Source organism: Seriola dumerili, unplaced genomic scaffold, assembly GCF_002260705.1.
Source record: "Seriola dumerili isolate Sdu_G_001 unplaced genomic scaffold, Sdu_1.0 BDQW01000291.1, whole genome shotgun sequence".
NCBI classification, from domain to species: Eukaryota; Metazoa; Chordata; class Actinopteri; order Carangiformes; family Carangidae; genus Seriola; species Seriola dumerili.
In genome coordinates this window covers 6,309,855-6,335,140 of record NW_019174546.1, presented here as the reverse complement: position 1 = coordinate 6,335,140, position 25,286 = coordinate 6,309,855, and the positions used below count along the sequence as shown (strand labels likewise).

At 39.3% G+C, this 25,286-nt stretch overlaps 1 protein-coding gene across 1 annotated transcript; it reads right to left on the bottom strand.

The window, feature by feature from the left end:
* Positions 1 to 5,452: 5,452 nt before the first annotated feature.
* Positions 5,453 to 17,362, bottom strand: klhl14 (kelch like family member 14). Its single transcript, XM_022758279.1, has 8 exons — positions 16,464 to 17,362; positions 14,371 to 14,492; positions 9,696 to 9,785; positions 8,976 to 9,054; positions 8,317 to 8,507; positions 7,370 to 7,528; positions 6,690 to 6,847; positions 5,453 to 5,593 (listed from the first exon to the last, which is right to left on the bottom strand). Exons 1-8 carry the CDS (start codon positions 17,339 to 17,341, stop codon positions 5,453 to 5,455), a joined length of 1,818 nt encoding a protein of 605 aa, XP_022614000.1. The 5' UTR covers positions 17,342 to 17,362.
* Between the last annotated feature and the right edge of the window lie 7,924 nt (positions 17,363 to 25,286).

Genomic DNA, 25,286 nt, shown 5'->3' with positions numbered 1-25,286 from the left:
CCCCTGGGGGCTTACCATAGCTGTGTGCGCTCGCTGATGCCACCATTCAATACTACAAACCCATAGGAACTGTACAAACTCGACTTTACTCAGCTGCTGCTGATACCAGCTCTCACACTGGCTGCCATCCACACTTCTGCTACATGCTGAACGGCAGCCTGTACGCCAAGGAATGCCAAAGAGACTGCTTTGGAGCTTCGGGCCTCTCCGGATTCCTTCATGTACGAGAGTCAGACAGCAGAGCAGTAGGCTACTTTTGTCTGTAAGTCTGTGGACATTACTCCTGATTCCTGCTGTCTGTTATGTTTTACTTTTGCTACTGACATTATACAACATACAAGTTGGTAGAGTTTTGTCTATTTACTGTAAAAATAAATAAATAAATAAATAAAAATACACACATAGCATGAGCACACAGTTAATTAAGTAAAAACTTATTGATTTCATAAGTTATCGGCTTTATGTAGCCTGCTGCTTAATATTTTTGGGAGGATAATGAAATATATTGTTTTACTTCCACGCCATATCTCAAGCGCACGTTAGTGTGCTTGAGATACTCAATACATTTTGATCATCATTATAGATCAACATGATATCCAATTGGTTGACTGACAGAAAATTCATTGGCAACTATTTTGATAATTGTTTAAGTTATTTTTCATGCAACAATGCCAAACATTTCATGGCTTCGGCTTCTCAAATGTGAGGATTTCCTGCTTTTCATTGCACTTTATTTTAATAAATCTTAAAATGTCAGATATTTTTGATTCAACTGTGAGGTAATTTTGGAAACTCTGGTTTGCAGAGCTGTTCAACTGTATTGCATCACATTATAACTTTACAACCGTCATCACGGAGGATTTATTGCAAACTTGTTGCATTATACTACATTAGTTTTAGATAGGTGTACCTAATAAAGCAGCTGAGTGTATACCCTCAGCAGGAGTAGATCCAATGTACAGGGTAGAGGATAATGCAAATTTAGATGTTTTTTCATAACACTCAAAAAAAACATGTGACTCAAACAAACATACTTTATACTGAAACTGATGAATAAATAGTTGCCATTTTGTTAGAGTTAGTGTTATTGATTCCAGGACTGAATAGATGATACATATATTTCACCAAAGTCATGCTGTCAGTTTGATATATATCTTTAGTTTTTGTTAAGGAAACATAAATTGGATAAAAATTATTTAAACCCTTCCCCAGATGCAGAAAGTGTGTCTTGTGTCTGTACTATTCTAAAACTAGAGCCAAGGACAGAGAATACTTTTTCTGTGATTAAAACATAGCCACGACGGTCCGTGTAGTTAATTAAAAGGTCAGCCGTGTTCATTTTAACCAATCCTGTTATTCCCTGAGCTGAGGACGAGGTGTTAGCTGTGGGACTGAGAGCAGTGCAGAAACCATCTGCTGCCACCAGCACTGAAGGGTAAATGAAGACTTCAAATCCTCAAATGCTACACGCTCACGTTCAATCTGTATTTCTTTGTCTAAACCTCTTAATTTTTGTGGGACGACTTTATCTTTGTCTTAATCAGGATTATTTTATTCTTTCATCGCCAACAGTCCCCTCAAGTAGCATGTTTATAGTGATAAAGTGTAGTCACCACTGACCAGAGGAAGCATTCAGATATCTATTGACTGCAGCATCTCAGTAGTTGTTGTAAGACATGTCTCCGAGGATTATGTGACATGAAGAACACTGAGTAGTTTCTAGTGTCCTGATACCATATTGTGTGAATTAGATATGGATTTATGTAATCTAGCAGAATCATCTCTGTGAGAAAATAATTGCTGTCTTATCCTCTAGGCACATGGCCAAGTGGATGCATGGAGTGCAGACGCCAAGCACAGAAAAAGAAGAAAAAAAAAACATCAGAATAAACCATCAGGTGTATGAATGTATTGGGGGACGTGCATGCTGTTCAGTGCATGAGACAGTTGGTAGTAAATGGTTGGCAAATCAAATTTGGTCTGGCATGAGAAGCTGCCCTGCAGGTAAACATCAGATTCGCTTTGTACGCTTGCTGCTGCACATTTTACAGATTCCTGCGTGGTGCAATGTTTTTTAGGTGTTTCAGGCTTAAACGTATCAATAGTCTTAACGTTTGTAGGCTGACGGTATGAAGGCAAGTCAATCTCTGAGAGGTATCAAAAGCTGAAGAGGTGAGGCGAACTGCAAGTTAAAGGAATCTCTGTAACCCACACTGATTTTAATTCATCAGTAATCCAACCAAGGCAACTCAGGATTCCCACTCTTTTCTAGAGATCATTTTCCAGGACTTTTCCAGGACATTTTAGGTGATGATCTAGCTTGTATGACAGACAAGAATCACAGCATACACCAACATGCTCCTATCTGTGGAAGTCTGATTTAAAATAAGTGCAGTCTATACTTGGCAATACTTATCTACAAAATCATCTCTTATATTCTTAATTAATTATGAAATTATGACAAATTGATCAAAAGAACTTGCCTGCTCTGAACACCAATAACGCAAATAGTAGACTAAAATTTTCCCTACAGAAAAATCTAGACTGAACTTTAAAGATAAATTTTCGATTCAAAGTTGAATTTGCAAAGATTATTTACTGCCACAGGGTCTTATCAGTTTATCACACTTTAGCCCATTTATTAGTCACGGGAAGTGAAGTCTTCAACGAGGTTAATCACACGCAGTGAGAGCCACAGCTACAGAAGTTAAACATTTCATGCCATTTTATGGTCCGTTTTACCTGAACGCAGCAGCATTGGGTTTGAAGCGACGCTAACACAGGTGCCAGCAAAGTAAAACTTGCCGTTAGCCGGTGTTTGACTAACATACAGTTGGGCTCCCATTCATTGTATTGACCCCCGCTTCCCATTTATTAATATCCAACTCTCAGCAATGGCCGACACATATTTGAAACCTTTGCTCCTGAGCCAGAGGTGAATCACAAACCTCAAACCTTTAGCTACAGACCAAAACAAGCTAGCACATCAACTTCAGCAACTGAACCAAACATGCTAACCATTATTCAACAGTTTAAAACCAGTAAGTTTAATCTATTAACCCAATAAAAACTAGCACAGTCAGCAGCCAACAGTGACTTACGTACATTTAAAGAATAATGTAAATTACATTCTTAAGACTTTCGCCACTTAAGTCGTAAATCATCCAACCTGCGCTCACGTGATATGACCTCGGGGTGCGTTCACAGCATTGCCAAACAAAACCGATGGCAGCCTATTCAAAATACTGTGGTCTTTAAACTAGCCAAACAGTTTACATTCAACATGATCCTGAACATAACTTTGCCAGAAAACAGGAGAATGTTGAAATACTTTTTCAGGACAACAACAACAACAACAACAACAACAACAACAACAACAACAACAACAACAACAACAACAACGATTATGTCGTATTGGTACTTTTACTTAAGTGAATGACCTGACTCCTTCCTCCACCACGGCAGATAAGTTTGAAAGGGAGCTCTAGTTTACAGACACATACAGTAGCTTCAAGTACTAAGTGAGCAGAGAAAATGTTCCTGCTCATGTATCCAAAATGTAAAAAGCTGTGAACACTTGGCATTTATTGTCTGAGCTTCATTCTACCAAAATGTGAAGTTGTATTTTCATAATTTATAGAGATCTTGTGTTCAGTGGTGTGCATTTCAACTTCCGTTTTATATGTACCGTATTTGTACTGGTTTAAAAACAAACACGTGATTGTTTTTAAACCAGAGACCTTCATGGCACTGCTTACATCTAGTCACCGGGGTTCACAATAAATTCTTATGAAGCTGCTTTTCTGTCTGAAATGTCAAAAAACTGAAAAGGGTATTTTAATCATCAAGAGTCAATTTATTTTCATATTCTAAAATTCAAAGGACATAACAGGATTTGAGAATAAATCCAAGGTTGAGTGCACAAAAATGTTTCACTGCAAGCGATTATGTACAAGAATGAAATCAACAAATCTGTACAGAATTCAACAGGTACTGCATCAATATTTAGAGTCGACTTTTTGAACCTAATAACGTAGACTAGACTGGACTTAGATTCATTTGTACTGAAGATAATTTTTTAAACACATCACATTAATTAATTTACATTTTAGTGAACTTTGTTTGCTGAATTAAAAGTTCACTTTTAGTGCATTAAGGACCACTGTATGCTTGTTTGTTTTTCATACATTAAAGATTAAAATCCCACCAAGGTAATGCTATGTGGCCTCATAAACAGGCCTAACTTGTAAAGGAGAACAAACCAAACAAACGTCCTCTCCGTCTGTTTACCCAAACATGCCACCCATAAATACACTGGCTAGCAATTACAATTTGATTGTACCATCATTGTATAATTAACGTGAACAATAGTGCGTCATATGAACATTAAGAATCAATGGTAAATCCTTAAATTGTTTTGCTTGCAGCATGAATAATAGTTGCCATAAACATTTGGCAAGTTTTTTTTTTCTGTCAAGCAGATAACCTGTAAGGAACTCTCTGTTCAACAAGTTATACAGAAACACGACTTTAGCCTGGGTGTAAATTATTAAGATAATTAGTTAAAAATTAGGGCTGGGTGATACGGACACATCCTCATAAAGATCATTGTGTAATTGTGGGGTTTTTTTTCTACAATGGTGGTTATCACCTGGTTATCCCTACTTCCAAGTTGCGTAGATTCCTTGGACCCCAACATACTTGCTTGTAGGTCTAGCTACAGTGTATTTTTAATCATACCATGTCAATTAAAAATGACAATAATGACAACTGCTGTTGTGGAAAAGTTTTCTCAAAATGTCCCCATTTTAGACAAATAAATACCTTCATTTTCAGAGAAAGACAACAAAACAGTTGCATAATGATCCGGCCAGGTGTTACAGCAATTTAGTGCACAATCCAGCCAGAGAAAAATGAGTAATAACATGAGTGATGAAGAATATTCATACGCTTTGATCATCACAATTAATGTAACTCACCCAGCCCTAGTTTTACTTAACCCCATGACAATTTGGGACTGATCACCTTTTCACCCAGTGTCAGTCCGTGAAACAACACTGCATTTTGCTGGAATTATGCCTCTACTGAATACAAGATACAATGGATTTGAAAGCTATAATTCAGTTCAACACTATGCGTGCTATAGAAGAGAAGCCAAAAACACTTACTATCAGTTTAAATAAAATCAAATATGAAACTGACCATTTCTCATAACACAGATGAGTTTAAATACATGAGTTACACAATTTTCTTCTTTTTTTTTTTCAAACCTTCAGTAGGGAATAACGAAAGTGCTCTGGTCAAACCTGTAAAAAAATAATTTATACACACCCTCGTCATCTGACCGAAGGGTTTGTCACAAAATTGTTGACAACTGTTTTGCTTATTGATGGTCCTCCCCCCAGTCACTCTGCTGCTTCTCGCCCCCACCGCCCGTTGGTTGGATTAGTTGTCATTTGTTAAAAGGAAGGCAGGCAGGCAGTATGACAGTGGAACAGGCTGGGCCTGCTAAAGGCTCTGCCACCTCTCCCTCCAACTCTGTCCATGTTCCTTTTTCTGGGCTGTAGCAGATGGTAGAAGACTTATAGGCCCCCTGGGGAAAAAAGAAAATCAAGTCATTTTCTTCATTCCTCTTAGTGCTGTTTGGATTTCTAACTAAGGGATGTAAAAACTCAGGTTTTTAAATGCATGTGATCAAAAACAGCAGGCACATATTTAAAGGGAAAGTCTGGTGGCTTTCTATATTTTGTCAACAAATTCCATGAAAGGACTAAAACCAACTAACTGATAACAATAACTACTTCCTCTGTAGCCAGATGTAGTTTATTGGTCCGTGCCATAGTGCTCCATTATTGTCCAAAAATGATTCAAAACACATCAGTATGCCACACTGTTCCCACTACTTATTCCCATCTGGATATAATCTGCTAAAAACTACACTACCCAGGAAATTAGGAACATGAAAGTATATATTCATGACCTGTGACTCTCTTATTGAGAGTTGGACTAAAACCTTAGATGGGTTTCCATCCACAAGTTTTATACATATCTTTAATATGAGCTGAAAAAAAAGACAGTGTGGAAAACTAGTGCCACAGCAACTACTAATATTCACATAATGGTAGTGGATGCAAATATGTTTTAATTTGTATCTTCTTTTGCTGACTTCCTCAAAATTTAAGTTAAAATTTGTACTAGCCATAGAGTCAGTTTACATGTGCAGTACCATCCTGGTTATAATCAGGTTTTTGGAGTACCTCGGTTATCTGTTGTGCACGTAAACATCATATCCCGCTTTCAGAAACCTGTATATGTTACTTAAAGTACTCTGATAGAGTACCAGTGATTAGAGTGTTTACATGCCACCAGGATACTGTAGCATGTAAACACTTCATGCAGGTTCCTGATCATTCATTGTTGTTAGAACACAGATGATGGCGAGAAATAAAAAATCTGCACACACATGATCAGAAACCTTATTGCTGTTTTGATCATCTATACAGCGATACGAATAACCAGACGTTTCATGTTCCATGTAACGCCATGTTCATGCGCATGTGAACACAGTCAGTTGTTTCTTTTTCACAGGATATGTTGACAGTGACAAAATATAGAATATCCCAAGCCTTATTCTTTAATGTAAAATAATCTAATCTGTAAATCTGTAAAAAAAAAAATATATACAGTACCATGCTCCAGCTGTAGCCCCCCACGAGGAAGATGCTGTCATCCAGAACAGCACAGCCTGGGCCACTGCGACCCTCCAGGATGGGTGTCTGCAGGATGTTCCACTGGTCAGCTTTCGGGTCGTAACACTCAACCAACATCACGTCTAGATGGGAGAAACCTGTGAGAGGAGGAAGACAACTGTGTTAAAATGATGTACTTAGTGTATCACATGAATTTAATAGGCCCCAATATTGTTAGTCCAGGTCATAGTAATAAGCTGGTTATTTGACTTTACAGTCCAACAATCCAGTTAGCCTCTTACTCTGCCAGATGGGTTCCTATGTGAACAGAAAATGTTCTGCCAATGTTAGAACAGTTTTGGTTATTTCTGTGTGTGCTGTTTTCTCTGCGCTTTTCTTACTGGTTTTTAAGTGGGCGGGACTTCAATGTCACATTTCTACTGTAGAAAACTAAGAAATGAAACATCGAGACCTGGATCAGTCTAAAACATTTTTCTTTCCTCTTGATTCTCAGGGCCTCTGAAGTCTGTTTGATTAAATCTGCAAGTTTCTGCTTTTGCCATGTACAAAAAATATCAATCAATATAGCACATTTCATTACTCAGTGTAGTAAATAGCAAATGCAATGTGTTTTAATGATAATGGCAGTATCTCTTTTCCTGAAACGCTCGAGCACTTACCTTTCAAATGGTTTCCACCAATAGCATACAGGCGGTCATTCATTCCAGCCAGGGCATGAATGGCACGCTTTGTGTTCATATCCTGTTTCCGAGCCCACACGTCCATTATAGGGTCGTAACAGTAGAGCCAGGACACATACTCTCCATTGTGTACTCCTCCTGCAACCGGTAAACACAGCACTATGTCTTTATTACCGTTTTGAAATACATAGTGTAAGGAGATGCACTGGCTGCTCATGTAATATGGTACTGTATGAGGCAAACTTGATCAATGACAGTACTTATTAAAAAATGTATTTTTTTTATTACTGAACCGAACAATTACCAGAGTTGCCATATTGAAATATATCACAAAAAATAATTAACCTATAAACCACACAACATACGGCATGAATAGTAATTTCAAGTACATTTTTTTAACCCAGCTTGTGATATTTTGTCTATGTTAACATCTAACACAAGATGCCACTTTTACAATTTTACTTAAGTTAAGGTAGAAATACCACAATATGGAAAATAATGTGGATGAATTATTATGTAAGGAGCACATTTAATGTTATAGGGGTTATGAGAAAGGCTAGTTAAACAATCATATAGTATACTGTTGGGTAATTTAATGTAAACAATGCATTTGATTTTATAAACTGATCACATTTTTTATATATAAAATACTACTCTGCAACATAACCAGTAACTACAGCTGTGAAATAAATGTAATGGTGTAAAAAGTTCAATATTTCCCTCTGAACTGTAGTTGAATAGAAGTATAATATTATGACTGTATAGCAAAGTTTCCAGCTGTGATAATAAAGATTATTAATTGATATTGCTAATTATCTTCTGCCATTTACTTATGGTCATGTTTTAGTGGACATCATTGCACATCAGGTACCTTTTTAACAAAAAAAAAAAGTATACAGGATAATTGTGACGGGTTCTCTCCTGACCTGATATGTAGATCTTGCCGTTATGTACTGCTCCTGCATGGGCGGCCAGAGGCTGCGGCAGAGACGACACATAGTTCCACTCATTAGTCTCGAGGTTGTAGGACTCCACGCTGGAGAGGTAGCCTGTCTCGTTCCTACCACCAATCACGTACAGGTGCTTATCCAGGCGGCAGGCAAAGAAACTGGCTCTCCTGAGGAGGAAGTGTCAACCAGACAACATCATTAAACCAGCAATGACAAGATCCATTGTAGGATTTTTTAGTTTCTGAGGTGGAAATTATTCAGGAAAAAGATCACAGCTAAGACGTTTAGAGCAATAGAAAACACACACACACATATATATATATATTTACACATGTAAATAAAAATCTGGTAAAAATTCTAAGGATTTCAAATATCCTGTTTGTTTTCTTTATCAATTAACAGAAGACAACCGGTGTTTGTACAGTTTAAGAGTCCTGCAGTTTCTTACTGCATCCTCAGATGTATATAGTACTGTATATTGCCCTTTGGTAAACATAAACTTAAAGCACATTTAAACAAAACCAATGGTCCACATAGCAATGAATATAAAAATTAATAAAAAAAAATCAAATATAAAGCAATATAAATGAATGCATGAAAGAAGGATTCCGTATTCAAATACAAAAAAGGCTCACCTCTCCTGCATAGGGGGCAACTGTATCCAACTGTTGAATCTGGGATCATAGCGGCTCACAAAATTAGTGCTATGCTTTCCTGAAAAAGAGATAGAAATCAAGATCAGTGAAACTGATTACAACCATGATTTAGTTGAGTGAGAAGCTTTTTTACAGTGCAGTATAGTTTAAGTAGTGCTCTCTTCTAATTGGCAAAGTTTTTGTTACATACCAATAAAATGCAAAACTGCGACTCTGCAAGTCTTGATTTAAAAATAAACATATTATCTGAAAATCACCACCCACACATGCTGATTTTCAGTGTTAATATGTGCTCCTTTTCACTGCACTTAGAGTTAACAAGTGCTGGCTGAAGGCTTGTTTTTTAAGTCATAGACTGATGTAGTTTTGTTCAAAAAGTCTTAAATTATCTTTCTTATCATGGATATATTTTACCACAGTTTCACAAAATCACTCTTGACACTTCCACACCACAAATATTTCAGCGTTAATAACAGTTATTTTTCTGTGCCAATTATTGACAAGTGTTGTTTGTCCACTCAGATCTGATCTGGCTCTAGGAAGTGCGTTTGAAACTATCTGAAAGTGCAACATTAACTCTGATGAGTTTGAACTTACACAAACACTGGCTAAGAGCGCTCTCTATATTAAGTAAACACTGGTTAATTTGCTGTGTGTAGGCACTGAAAAGCATTCATTCATTCTGTGGTGTTACAGTACCGTTGGGGTTCCACTGGTCCTCTCCGCCCAGCAGCAACAGGAAGTTCTCCACCTCCACCACACAGTGATGGGCACTGTTGTAAGGCATTACTAAATGAGACACAAAAATCAAAGGTGTTAGTCACAGGAACATGACAATGGTATGGGTCAGTGGCAGGCAAATAGCAACCTAAGGGCCAAACCTGGCCCTCCATGAAGAATATTTGGCCCCCTGAGGAAAAAGAACATTTTCCCTTTGATAGGCCCAGAATTAAAACAGCTTTAATTGCACTACTTTAACCTATTTGACCATTATAGATTTGTGTCTCTCAAACACAAATACACTCAGATGGCAGTTTGTTAGACACACCTAGCCAAACCTAATGCAGTCTCTGGGAGAGGTGTTGATTCAATGGTTTGAGTTTGGGGTGCTGTTGAATTGTATTGTGTTATACGAGCAGATGTTTCTATTATTTTGTTCACCCCATTTATATCAATGAGGGTAAGCTAAATAACAGAAAGACCTCTCTGTATAATGCAATACAGTTCAACAGCACCACAAACTCCATCCACCAAACTTATCATACAGTCGAGTGAGCACCTCTCTAAAACAGTTTCAATAAAAATTTAATATTATAACCTTCATAAAGGAGGATTTATTAGGACCATTGTATCAAACTGCATTGGTTTCAAATAGGTGTACCTAATAAACTGCCAACTTACCGGTAGTACTAATGGGAGTTACACCTTAAAACTAACAATTTTATAAATTCATTTAATTCTTAAATGAATTCAAATAATACTCAAACATATACACTAGGCCTGCATCTCAACTGTGCCTGTAAAATTACACTGAACAAAGCTTAAAAAACTGTCCCACCCAACTGCCGATCCCTGATGTAGGTCTACTGGTCTGGACAACAGATGTTAGTCACAATTAAACAAGGCTTCTATTTATAGAACATCTACAAAATGTTATCTTAACTTTTTAATAAGCAATATTTGTAAAGGCAGTGTTTCCCATTCAGTGACTGCTTTTATTACTTGCGATGCTGAGTGTCCTGTTGTTTGATAGGGGGTGCTCATAGTACATATTAATGTGGAGACTGATTTAATTTGCAGTGTTACTCTTAACAACAGGCCAGAGTGCTTGTTGTAATGACACAGCCAAACTTCTATTTCACAATCCTCAGTCGGAGTCAATGTTATATGATTTATGGTCCCTCCTCATTGCTTTTGTTTTGCAACCTTCCATTCATCCATCTACAGGAAGTGATTTCTTGTGGGGAATCAAGCCTGTTGGCTCTTAAACTGGAACAAATGAAAGTATGAGGCAGGGTAAACAGGCTACTGTTTGTTATGACAATATCTATCTATCTATCTATCTATCTATCTATCTATCTATCTATCTATCTATCTATCTATCTATCTATCTATCTATCATCTATCTATCTATCTATCTATCTATCTCTCTCTCTCTCTCTCTCTCTCTCTCTCTCTCTCTCTCTGTTATGGTAAACGAGTTTCTATTTTAGAGACTTAACTTACCTGCCAGTGAGTACTCTAAGGACTGACTCTCACAGTGCAACACTTTTCCTTTTCTCTTCATCTAGCATTAATATGCCACAGCAACTATTCATCTAGCAACCAAGTACATCCAATAAATATAATCTTCAGTGTACCACACCGCTCATTTTCTCAGCACAAGTTAGCATAACCAGCTACATGCCCACAGCTGCAGCAGGACCCCCTCATGGAGGATATTCCCTTGTGTATGTTTTTGTGCTCCCCTCCTCTCCTCCATCTTCTTTTGCTGAAGTGACCCCATTGAGATGTAGAGAAATGGTCTTAGGTGACAGTCATAATGAACATGATCGTGTTCACTCAATAAATCTCAGGCCCGGTGCTTTTTGAGCACAAATCAGTGAAATGTTAAAGCCCACCTGTCTGTCTCCATCAGTCATTTCCACTGTCACCTCCCCACCGCCTGATGGATCACAGTTGCTGCAAAATTAGACAGCCTTGAATCTCATTTCTTTCCTATTGGCCTCTCCCTGCAATCTCACTCTGGCTGGCTGACATGTGCCGGTCCTTTCTATGGGAGGGGAGTCTCAGATAGGAACTAATACTACATACACTAAACACAGCTTTATCTTGAACGAGGGGATTAGGTTGCTTGCCTCCAGTGCACCTCAAAGACGAGTGCCATATGACTGCCAAATTCCCGTACATGCTATTTACCATTTACCATTATCATTCAGTCAGCAGTATATAGGACATGGATGGCTGGCTTTTTATTTGATGTCTAGTGACTTGTACTCATACTAAAAATCATTTCATACCCACGTGAAAAGAAGATTATTGCTTTACAGTATGTCACAGGCTACAGTATGAGGAGTACTGTGGGGAGACTTGGGACATTTGCCCTGCCTCTACAGGTGCCACAGATACAGTGAACAGCGGGATAAGTACCATGTTATAATAACTGTACACCACTCTACTAGTCTTGTGCAGTGCAAAAAATAAAACAACAAACCAATTATTTCCCCTGTACAATGTGTAAGACTTGACTGTGAATTATCACCTGTGAAAGAGTATGAAATCAGTCTGCATATTTGTCCCCTCTCCCCCTAAATCTTCCACTAGCCCCAGGGGTGAACAGCCAAAGGAGGGCAGGATGAGCACGTCCTCCACGAGATGGACGCCATCACTCCAGTCTACAGTGAGCTCTAGGGCTCACTAGAGGGAGTCAGAAACCTCTGCATAGAAGCACAGTCGGGGTCGGTTGAATGACTCCACAGCTAATGCACCACTGCTGCTCGAGCTCTGACGTGCCTTTAACACCATTACAATTGCATCCCACTGAGCTGAATTCCTTTGTTCTAGGCCATGTTGCATGGATGAGGTCCATTTGCACATGTTAGATTTTAATATCAGGTTGATTTAAAGAAGAAGAATAGGAGAATGGTCCAGTATTGTGTCTGAGCCTGTGCCTGCCTTTGTCTTGTGTTCGTCCACGCTGCTGTGGGTACACTAGATGGCAAACTTTACACTAGAATCACCGAGCAGCAGATATATCTGACACAACAAGAGGGATCAGATTCTTCCCAAATTGTGTTGATGAATGTCTTAATCAAAGGCTGTCCCTCTCAGGTTTCGCCTCATTGAAAAGTTATGATTGAATGTTAATAATCTTCTATTCCACATCCATTGTGTGGAGGCTACATCAGATGGTCACTGATGTGTTAAGGGGATGATTTTGCAGTTTTGTCCCTCCACTTGGCCACGGACCATTTGAGTGTTAACTTTTTAGTTCTGAGTGATGGAAATCCCTATTGACCTTTTCTTTGCTGCAGTTTATACCCAGGAGTGTGAGTTTAATGAGAAAATGACAATATAAACACCAGTGGGCTTCAGGCTATTGTATATGCATGCCTCCTTCAGTAAAATGCACCGTGAAAGATTTAGACAAACAGGAGCTAAAATAACAGATGATTGCACAGAAATGCTATGATTTGAGATACCAGAATAAACCATAGTCCAAGGCCGTTGGTGAATTTGAGACGCACCAACAGAAACATCACACCGGAATCAAAAACTCGTTCCATAAAGTGAGAATATAAACTGCACACACTGAGCTGACAGAAAACAGACCTGTGGCTAATATGTACGAATGGAGAGACGCTGCTGAGATATGACTCCAACCAAGACAAAAGGACAAAAACTCGATATGTCCGGCAATGATGATGCAAAGGACAAATATGGTTTCCCATTAGCTCTTCTTTGACCTTTGCAATATGGCAACAATATAGTGGTGAGCCTTAAAAGGTCAGGGAAGACAGAGAGAAAAAAAGAGCATGGTACAGTTTACAGAGGTGAGTGCTGTGGGGATGTGTTTGTAAACTCACAAAGACTTCAGACATGTTCTCTGTGGACACAACATTTTTTTCAATAGAATAGTTTTTTGTGAAATTATGACAACTTGCTTTCAATATGACATCATGAAATCAATATCATAAACTGTATCCTGGCATAAATGCCTATAGGTCATGAGATACATCTTTATTTTCTTTTATTGCTTTTATTTATTACTTTTATCTTGTTTGTTTTTTTTTTTTAGTCTATTAAAATCATTATCCATTTTAACTGTGTGTATACACACTACAGCTGCTGTCCTCCTGACTGTATCTTGTGGCATTTGCTTTACCTTACATAAACCTGATATCAATAGTGACACCGGGTCAACAGGTTAATTCCATACTGAGTATTAGTATGTATGGGGCAATTCAATCTTATGTATTGATCAACGTGAGCGAATAATCACGCTACATTAAAATGCTATGGAGGAAAGATGTCATTCATTATTGTTCTATCTCTGCCACAATAGATCATTAGATTCAAGTAAATCTCATCATGCATCCTGCCAGCATATTTCAGCAAAAACAAGAGAAACCGGGCATGAAGCTCCACAGTGCTGTGAAGTCACGCTCTGATTAAAAACTTATATTAAAAGTGATAGTGATACATTATTACCTGAAGGATTTAGGGAACTCCTTCCCCTCATTTTCCGTGGAAATTAACCTGTGTTAAAGTCATCCATAGGAACAACTATTTCTCATCATAAAAGCCACGAACACAAGATGCCCCAGGTAAAAAAAAAAAAAAAAAAAAAGGCAGCAAAGCCTGTGCAACTCACTTGTGAGGATCTTCCATGTCTTTTTCTCATCGTCATAGTACTGGACCAAATTGCTGGGGAGACGATCAGGTCCAGGAGGCAAACCACCCACCAGTAACAGCATTCTCTTATTGGAACGGATTCTGTAATGTCAAAAGTGTGGGTGTGTGGACAAGTGTTAGGAAACAGAAAACAAAACAGGTATTAAGCCTTGAAATAAAACATCCAAAGGACAAAATAAGTACAACCTGCACCTGGACACCTTTAATAGTATTAACAGTTCTTTGCCAGGGTATTTAGATTTTTCACCTTTCAAATGCTCAGTGTGTGAATGAATTAATCACTGAATGAAATACGAATAAATGGATGGTTAAATGAATAACTGCACCTTGTCCAAGTACAACTACTTAAGTTGAGACTACTAATCAGGCAATGTGTGGCCACGTTTTTTATAATTAACATAAAATTGCTCAACAGCGCACTTATCCTTTTGATGTGTTATTGAACGGTTATTGTACTCCAAAGATATCTTTTCAATTAGCTGTGAAGCGAGGACGATCCTGCAGGGTGCCATGCTGGAGGCTAAAAGCGCAATTGAGTATATAAACCTGCCTATACAATGTCTCCATTTCATTGGCTACGGTGATTCATGTGACATCCCTGAGTCAGTTGTGAGATATTTCCTGCTGTTTGTATATGATATATACACTCAAAGCTGCACACTTTACTCTACATTAATGAGCATTATCTGGCTCCTAATGGATTTTAACACAAATCTACCAATTAATCACAATATGCAGCAAAAAGATTAAGAGTAGCTGGCCTTTATATTCAGACACGTTCACCTTTTTTCCCTTTTTCATATTTTACTTTTTTATGCTTGGGTAAATCACCATTGTCTCGGTACATTCTCCCTGCTACCGGCCCACTCGGAAGTGTTTTGGGGTTATTCATATGCAAATGAGCCCCTGGACATAGATAATAGTGATTAATTGAGAGGAGAGAAACAGCGGCATGTGAAACTAATTATGAGGATTCCTGATTCCTTGCTCATTTAGGTCCATATGTGGGAATAGATATGTTATTGGGATAATGTAGGAATAGCTACATGTAAAATGATCCTACTTTTCGATTTATTGTGCAAAATTTGATTTTCAAGTTTCAATTCTCTAATGCCACAGCTTTATTTTTCCTCTCCTCACAGACATACACACCAATTGAAATATTTGAATACTGATGCCATCACTGCTCAAAACATTTTCAGCCTTGACCATCTTGCTATAGTCAGCTCTGCAAACAAAATCTGACAACAGCACCGCCAATCAATCAGCTTACTGATAACGCCTGTCTACTTACCAGCCCCTTAAAGTGCTGATCAGGACAAACATGGAGGTAAACCATGCTGCTTGGCCTATTTTTGTGTGTGAGTGAGACACATGCATCTAACCTGAATAAGAAGCACTGCCCGATTGTCCCTTAATGAAAATGAATGCTGCAGTTTCTAAAATATAATACACACTCAAATGCTCTAAATTCCCTTTTGACTGTATTATATTTCTGTTTATTGTGATATCAGGGCCAGGGTATCATTGTAGTTACATCAGAATTACTAAGTAATTTCTATGTAATTCTGGTAGCAATTTAATTATAGCATTTCAAATTGTATTCATGAGACTTCCCACAAATCAAATGCATAACCTTTATCTAGTTTGCTGCATCTTGTCGACACTGATTAGAGAGCAATTACACAGATGTGTGAGGAAATAAAGAGTTGTTTTTTCTTCACTAAAACATAAGGTAACCTTGTAATTATGGATACAGTGTAGCATAGAGTAGATCACCCCCCCTGACAGCTGGCATTCTTTTACAGGAAACCCCCCCACCCCCCTACCCCCACCCCCAATCCTCATTAACTGGGCCTCAAACCTCACACCTCTGACTGACCACCTACAGTACATGGTCTAGACTACACGGTGGGACCAATACTTGAGTGAGTGGGCAATACTTGAGTCTGCAATTTGTTCAAATTTAACGAGTGGGAGGCATTTAATCACTTTCCGTCCACTCTCAATGCTGTATGTGTGTGTGTGTGTCTCTGTTTGTCTTTTTCTCACCTGCTGGCCATGGTCTGCCTGCAGTGCTGTCTGAAGGGCATCAGGTGGTAGTTCATGGCATCCAGGAGTAGTTTCTGGCACACAGGGTCACTCCTCATGAAGTCAACAGACTGCACCCTCTCCACCAGCTCTGGGGCAGGTATGAGGGCGAAGCGCAGCCTCTTCATAAGGTCTGGCGCATAGTGCATGCGAGTCTCCCGGTCATGCTCCAGCCAGAGAACTGACATCTGGAAGAGAGCCAGCTCTGACTCCACTGGGGGTGGCAGAGCATCTAGCATGGCACACATCTCCTCAAAGTTCAGCAAGAGCACATCCTCCACCAGGTACTTGTTGGCCAGCTTCTTGGTCTCATCCAGTCCATGGAGTGCAGCAATCTTGCAGATCTGCTTGTAGTTCTGCACAGAGATCTGGTCGTTGAGGAACTGCACACTGAGTTTAGTAATCTGGGGGATGTTGAGGATCTTGCTGACTGACAGCACCTCTTCCACTGTGTCCAGGGAAAGAGTCACATTGGCAGTGTAGAGGTACTCCAGCACTAATCGCAGTCCAATGGAGGAACAGCCCTGAAGTACCAGGTTATTGATGGGCCTGGCACTGGGGGTCACCAGCTTGTCATCAGGAGAGGATGAGGGGGTCCCACTGCTGCCCTGGTCCCCTTTGCTCCCCTCATTGTTGATTGCATTATGGGAGGAGAAGAGAGATCTGAAATACTGGGAGCAGGATGCCAGCACAGCTTTGTGGCAGTGGAACTGCTGTCCCTGGGCAGTGAGAGTCACATCACAGAAAAGCTGTTTTCTCCATAAGAGATTGAGCCCATGCAGCAGGGTGTCACTGTGTGTTGGGTCAAAGGTGGATGTTCTATCACCCGATCTGGACATGACTTCCTGACTGTGAACGCCACCTAGGCAACAAATAAACCATGCAAGCCATTTACCTCAGGTCATTTATTTGCACAACACACGTAGCTCTTACAGATGCTATCAGTCAACTATTACAATAGGAAACGATTTCTGGAATAAGTTATTGAACAGATCGCACGTCCATCCAGCGGGGAATAACCATGATGCCATGCCAGCCGGCGAAAATCTACATCCAATACGGCTTCAGTCGCTTTCAACTTTGAGCCCTGGTCGTAAAGCAACAAACAAAAACGCAGTAGTTCCCACAGCGTGCCACTCTTATTCATTCTTAACTGAAGAACAAGATGATTTAAATGGAGGCTGAGGTTTTGAAGGGCGCTGTCAAAACAAAACGAGGATACGGAGATGCTGCAGCGCTTTCCCCCCTCGGTAACGCGGCTGAAGTTGTCGGATCAGGAAAAAAGAGACAACCGCTACGGTGGACGGATAACATGCAGCATTCAGCTAACACTTATCCCTTCTCCTATCTTGCTGCACACCCCCACAATGAGGACATTACACATCGCACAGATTTACGGAGTCACACAAAAGCAATTAGTTTGTCTCCGAGCCGTCAGCAGCAGTATGGGTGCGTTTCGCTTTTAGTCTACCTGAGTTACGCGTACGTGAGTATCGAAAAATATTCACTGAAATGCAGCTTTCGGTAAAGTTAAATGCAATATGCATCTGTAATGTTTCTTAGCAAGAACAAAAGCTATTTCTATGTGCGTAATGTGTGCAAACTTGACACAAGCGTGCTGTAACGTTGTCGCCAGATTCACTAAAAGCGCCTGTCACAACTAAATGATGTGAGCAGCTTGAGCCTGAGAAGGAGCCAAACTTACCTGACTTCAGCTCTTGACAAAAAAAGAAAGTAAGCTTCAGGTTCCCAATAATCTCACTTGAATTTTCCTTTGTTCTCCTTTTAAGAAATGTCCTTTCCTTTAAAGTCTATGGTCGGTGGTGTCTCAAAATAACCATTGATTCCAACTCATAAAGTCACTATTTCAGGTTATTTGTTGACGTTGATCATTTGTTCTTCTGAATTAACAAGAAGTGTGTGAGTGTGTGAGAGGGAGCTGTGCTTTCTGCAAGAGAAGAAGAAGAAGAAATATACGTGTGACAAATTATGCTACCAAGAAACAACACATCATTATCCTTGGGCCTGGGGCTCAGTGAGTCGTAACGAGAGTAATAGGAAATCCACGGTTGGGGAGAGAAACGGTCGTGCATGGCCGGTGGAGAGAGACCATGCAGGGGTATGGATGCTGGAGAGACTCGCAAAATTATGGCTCAAGGCTATTGTAAAAACTGTCGAGCGTAAATGACTGCGATTTCAAACATCTATGGAAGAAAGAAAAGAGAAAGGGGGAGAAAAACCGAGTCTTTCCCTCGCTGTTATAGAGAGAACCGTCAAGTTTTAGTGCGCATTGCTAATTAGTCAATTTCTCTCTGCCTTCACAGCCCGACGACTTTGCTGCTGAGCTGAAACTGCTAATTTCTGGGACCAGCCTTTTTTTGGCTGTGAACTGGATGGATGAATGGCTTGTCTCGCACAAATGACAAAAAGCCCCTGCCTTAATCTCCATCGCCAAAATAACCCCTCATCTCATTCTGCTCCTGCTAGTCCTTCAAAAGAAGGTGCTCTACACAAACTCAAGTTTTGCATCTGTATTATAAATACAACATACACCACCATGTCCTCACTATGTTTATAATGTTGAATTAAAGCATGTAAAAGATCCTTCTTCATTTCACATGCGAGAAAAGCATCTGGCCAAATAACACTATGAAACACAAAACATAACCGAAGTGATGTAAAGTTATAAAACAACATGCAGAAAAATAAAGTCTAACACAATATACAGTGTGTCCATGTGCTAGTATCTTGTCTGATCAGTTCATTGTGTCACAACCTGGAGGCCTATAGCTGCAGGCCTGTAAACACAAAGGGTTGAAACCTAATACAACATCCATTGGTGCACAGTAGTGTGTTGTATGTGAAAGTCCCGGTTGTATATTTAGAGTCCACACTTTCTCCTCCAAGACCCCTTCTAAGTTCACAAGGCATGGTAAAAAAAAGAAAAAAAAGATTCCTTGTTGTCTTATATGATTGTCCACTTGATTTTATGGATTACACCAAGTACTGTGTCGCAAACAACCAAAACTGTGAGCCACCTGGTAGTTTCAGTCCTGTATTATAAGTCTAGTTGCTACCATATCACTTTGTTTACTGTCACCACAGTATGCAAACTCCCCTCAGTTCTGTACAGTTTAAAACCCGGATAGAAAGATATCTACTTTCATTATATGAATTAAGATTGTATCCTTCCTATGACACTGTACATGAATAATCAGGTGATGTCATCCTGATCATTAGTAGGTTGACACCGGATGGTTGCAGGTTCAAAACAAAGAAAACAACACACCTGGAAATCCAATCAAACACAGTTAGATTTGACTTATTAGGACAGAATAAACTGTCACTTAAGTAAAGAGCTCAATTAGAGTAAAAAAAAAAAAAACAAACTTACATGCAGGACTCCCGTGGGACCAGAAGTGACAGATACCTCACAAGTTATGAAATGACAGATAAGGATAAATGGGTTTGTTCATGTACTATGAAATAGAGCAACACCATGCTACAGTTGAAGCAATAACAGGCCACATATAGGTAGCATTCATAATAGATGGAAGCAGGACATTGTTTGATGCTTGAGTGTTTGACAAGCATGCGTATCCTCCACTTGTAGTTATACTGAACAAATTCATTCTACATGAACTGTGGGAGATGACTGATTAGATTGTGCACTGCATCTCAAATAATTATCATCACTGAAGGAAAACTATAATACTGTAGTATTAATTAGTGGTTTGAAACCACTAAGAAAGCCGTTTGTATTGTTGTTTACTGTTATTATTGTGTTGCCTCATTTTCAAAGCACTTGTCACTGCAGTGCATTACAGTAGTTCACTTTATTTCACTTCGGAGTCACATACTGTTATCGTTACTTGCTCCCAGTTAGCACTACATTACCCAAGTCTCGAGCGAGCTATTCTAACGCAATAAAATGACCATTTCCAACTCTTTCAGCTCTTTGTAGCAACTCAGTCTCCTGAGGCCACTGGTCTTCAGATTGCAGGGCGTTTATGGTTGTAAGTTGTTGCAGTGTGCAGAGGGAGGGGGGGGGGGGGGGTCATCAGATAAGAGAAGAATTTCTAGACTAATTAAACCCTTTGAGACAAAGAATCACACTACAGTGATTTACAACTCTCTGTACCAGTTAACCCGACTCATATTTATCTGTCATATTACTCAGATACCATATCTACCTCTATGGGTAAAAAGTCTTTACATCTTTTTTGTTCTTATTATGCTGGGAACACAAGAGGAGGAAATATTAGAGTAAATAACAGCAGTTACATGAGATTTAAATACTGTAGTTCATAATAATATGAGTTTTCAGTGAGATATCTGCTCAAAAAATGGTACACAAAGATCCCAGTCACTGAACAGCTACTCCGTACAGTGCAGTGGTATAATAAGCTCTTTATTTGACTCTCAGCTAATGCACAACTTTCTGTGTAATGCTTACATTACAGTACATTTTTTCATCACTTATAACACTGTGATTTTGTGCATATAACAACACGCAAAAATAAAACTAAACAACAGAATCTGTAGACATTATTGTGGCCCTGAATAACTGATTAAAGAGTGAACATTTAATCTAATCAGTGCAATGAAACAAAACAAAAGGAGAAGCTCCAAAGTTGTGAATAGCAAAGTCTACCAGGCATAATTCCTTTTGCTGGCTGCTGCAGAGGGGTATGCTAAGATAGAAAGTATTATTTTCCTAAATGGAAGGTGTCAGATGGTCACGGAAATGTGATCGGCTGTTCAAGATCACTGCTTCCCATCTGCAATTTGTGACGTGTGAAAGATTCAGCCCAAATGTGCTCACCAAGCGTAAATCCTCAGCAGTTTCTCTTATCGTGGAAAAGCAAGATAACCAGCTGTTTACAGATCAGAGAACATATCATATTAATATCATGGAGAGGGTGATATCATCTTGTTTGTAAAATATTTTGTTAACTAAGTGTGGTGTGGTATAGCAACCTATAAAGTGAAAGTTGTAATTTGTGTTTTAGTAAGAGTGATGTAGTTTAAAGCCTTTTTCCGATAAAAAAAAAAAAAATATTGAAAGGGAGGAAAGGGAAAATGCTGCAGGGAGCCTCTTAAATGAGACTTTAGTGAAACAAAATTAATGCAAACTGCAGGTTATAGTAAATACGAAATTATAAAGCTTTCGGCAGTAACATTTAAATTAAAGACCCCCCTCCTCAATTCCAGTTAACTGTATGTTTTAACAGCAGGGCTACTTTGATTCAACATCTGTCTCCCTGTTTTTCTATCTGATATTAGAGGAGTTCACAGTTATGTGTGAAATGATACTGTAATGTGATATGACTGCTTTGGATATGGAAACGGTTACTATACAGTATTTCATGGAGGTTTGATCGGGACTTCCTGTTTCAGAGTCCCAGTAAACTGTTACTTTAACTGTCTGTAGCAATGTTTGTACCAGTTTATCATTTCCCCAGAGGAACAAATGAGTGAACTTGCAGCACAGGTTTAATTTATATAGTTGAGGAGACAGTGAAAGGGTCAGGTAAAGTGCAACATTTCTAATAGCAGCTTTGGTTAAATGGGATGAATTTGTAAATTTGAACAGATGCAGTCACCTGTTAACTTGATTAAATATATTTTTTACATATATTTTTATGCTGGGACTGATTAGCGCATGCTTGTCATCTCAGATCAAACTTAGTAAGAGATGATTCATAAAACGTCCACTGTGTAATAAATTGTAAGCACTTATATTTGCCATTCAGGGAGTATGGGAGGCCTGCTGTTTTAAACCCCTAGATCCCCACACATGGTGTAGCCACCACAGACACGGCTCAGAGAGTCAGCCAGCAGCCGGGAGGTGAGCAGAAAGGAACAGGCGGTGTCCCCTCCAGAGTGAGCACAGGAGCGTGTGTGTGTGCGTGTGAGTGTGTGGCATTCTCAAATGACAAAAGGATACCAGTTGTGCAGTTCAGGTGGGAGGAGACATGGAGGTGGTATGGAGACTCACCTGAGGGAGAGTCTGGGCTGTTGGGACCGGGGCTGTAGTGGAGACCAGGAGATGTGTAGGGGCCGCAGGAGGCCACTGTGCCGTGGAGGAGGTTTGGGGGCTGGAGGGAGAGGGGGGCTGCTGTTGCGCAGTCTCCCCAGCGTGATGCATCTACCTTCAGGGTGGCAGCAGGCGTGGAGTGGGGTGCGATGGAGCGAGCACGGGCTCAGTGGCGCGGTCACCTAGGGACGCTGAAGCTGCTGTAGCAGGACTGATAGTTATTCCTTGAGAGAATTGCAAGATGAGCCCCATTGTATTAGCAACCCCCTTTTACTAAAGTCTTAAAAGAATGAAGTTGGGGTGTAATATATCTGACACATATCTGAAAAGCAAATATAGTGTGGTTTTAAGTTTTATGTTTAGAAAAAGAAATATATTCTTGAAGTACTATGTATAATCTCTGCACAGTTTCTGTAATTTAGCATAATATTCTAAACTGTATGTTTCACTGTGAATCAGAATTAATGTTGTCAGAGTTAAACTTCAGTAAATTCCTTTGGCAATGGGAAGCCAGCAAATTATTCCATACTGATTTGAAATTCTCAGACATTAAGCTTTTTAATTTCCAAGCCATACTTTTGTGTTGCAACTGTTTGAGTCGTATCTTTTAGAAATTCTCTGTGTCTAATATGGTCAGCACTCCCAATTATTCACTCCACTGACAAGTGAAACAAATGGGACCAACCAGTGCATTCTGTATTATCTACACCCCTTGGATTCCCTGACAATAATTAATACAATGGCAAGCTGCTGTTACCAGCCCCGACGACATGAGCTCAACAACATAAGCTCTCCCTTTCCAAGAGCTCTTGAGAGGAAATTACATCCAGCAGTGAGGTCATATACATCGCGGCCACTAGCAGCTGGGTCATGTCATACTACTGTCTGGGAGCCTAGATCAGATAAAGGCCCTATTGTAGGGTGCTGTTAACATCACCAGGTTATTATTCACATCATTACACCATGACTGTAAGGTGCATGGAATATGTCAAGAATAATATGAATGTAGTCCTGACCATAGAGATATATGCAGGCTTTAACAGCAAAGACTGCCCCATATATATCGGGGAAGTTCATTAATATGCCACATGATCTTACTGAGGCAGCAGTGCTGATGACCTCACTGGTATGGTCACACACCATTATGTAGTGTTACTTCATTTCCTCATAATACAGATAAACAGGGAAATAACATTACCAATATATCATACAAATAGCATATACTGTATGTAAGCAGTGTTAGTTGATTTAGGTGTATATTTTTTAAATAGAAACAAACATTAGTCTCATAATAAAACAAAAATAAATACAGGCACATTTGAGGTTTAACAGTCAACTGACCAATATGTCCGTTTAAAGAGTTGTCATGTAATCATACTAACCCCTCTTATTTTAGCCTGCAAGGATATTAACAGGTTTTTTAATTATAGAGGAGCACATTCCCCCAACATCCATTAAAGGAATGCCATGCTAATTTTAAATCCTCGCAGCAGGCATTGGCATCAACAGAAGAAAAGTGGATGAGTTTCTCTTTAACAGCTGTAATTTGTGTTTTCCAATCACCATGCTGATTTCTGCTCATTATACTCACACCGGTAAGTGAGCAAAGTTTGGATTGATTGACTCTAATTAACTAAAAAATGTTCCAAGCCATGGATTTATTATCATGCTAGCTAGCCACAAATGTCAGAGACTTTCACAAATTATTATCCTGTTAAGATAAATATCTTTGAAATCAAACGAGTGTGGAAACACAAGGAACATGTATTGTTATACTGATGAATTTGTTTGGCATGTTTTCTGTGGAGTTCCACATTAAAGACTCACCTGGGCAAACACACAGTTCCAGTGTATTGTTTAGCTGCACAGTATGACTGAATGACAGATGCTGTAGTTACCTAAACTTTAAAGGAACACACTCCCTAATAACCTAATGTAGTGTATAAATACTGCAGAGAATGAATAGCAGACAATGTTTGAAATGATTTAGTAAAACAATAAAATAATATAGGGTTAGGGTTATATATATATATATATATATATATATATATATATATTATATTACACATACAGTATAATTGTCCATAAGATCAAATATATTAACAGTTACCATATGTATGCAGAATTGTGTGGTCCCCTCTATATTAACAGAAGACCTATTTCCCTCTTGTGTGCTCCAAAACTTGGCAGCATCTCCCTCATTGATATTTTAGACACAGTAGCACCTCTCTCCACTCACATTCTTTCTTTGGCTCCATCAGCTCCATGGCTCAACTCTCCACTTGCCCATGAACAAAGACAGGACGGTTTGAGTGGACACCTCCATTTTTCTGGTTTTAAAAAGATCTCGCAACCGAATTTTGGTTAGCTTGAGAAGTCTGAACGTTGCTCTGATTCACTTGGCTTCACATCAACGATCAGAAATGATCACTGAAGTGAATCCAAACGAAACGGGCCCATCGTCTGCATGGTGGTGCCAGGCTGAAACTGAGAATCATGCTGCTTGTAAATCAGATTTTCCCCAACATGTCTCTAGCAAAATATGCCTTTATACAAAATTACACAAAAAAATCTTATAAACCAGCTTTGATGTATCACAGAACACAACAACACAGTATGGCCTCTGCTGTATATTTCATCCTCAACATACTGAAACATGCATCTAATGTGAAAGAAAATACATCTCAGCTGCCAAGTAGTCCCCATCAGTATTTCCACAATCCGCCCTCTTTAGAGTAGCAGCA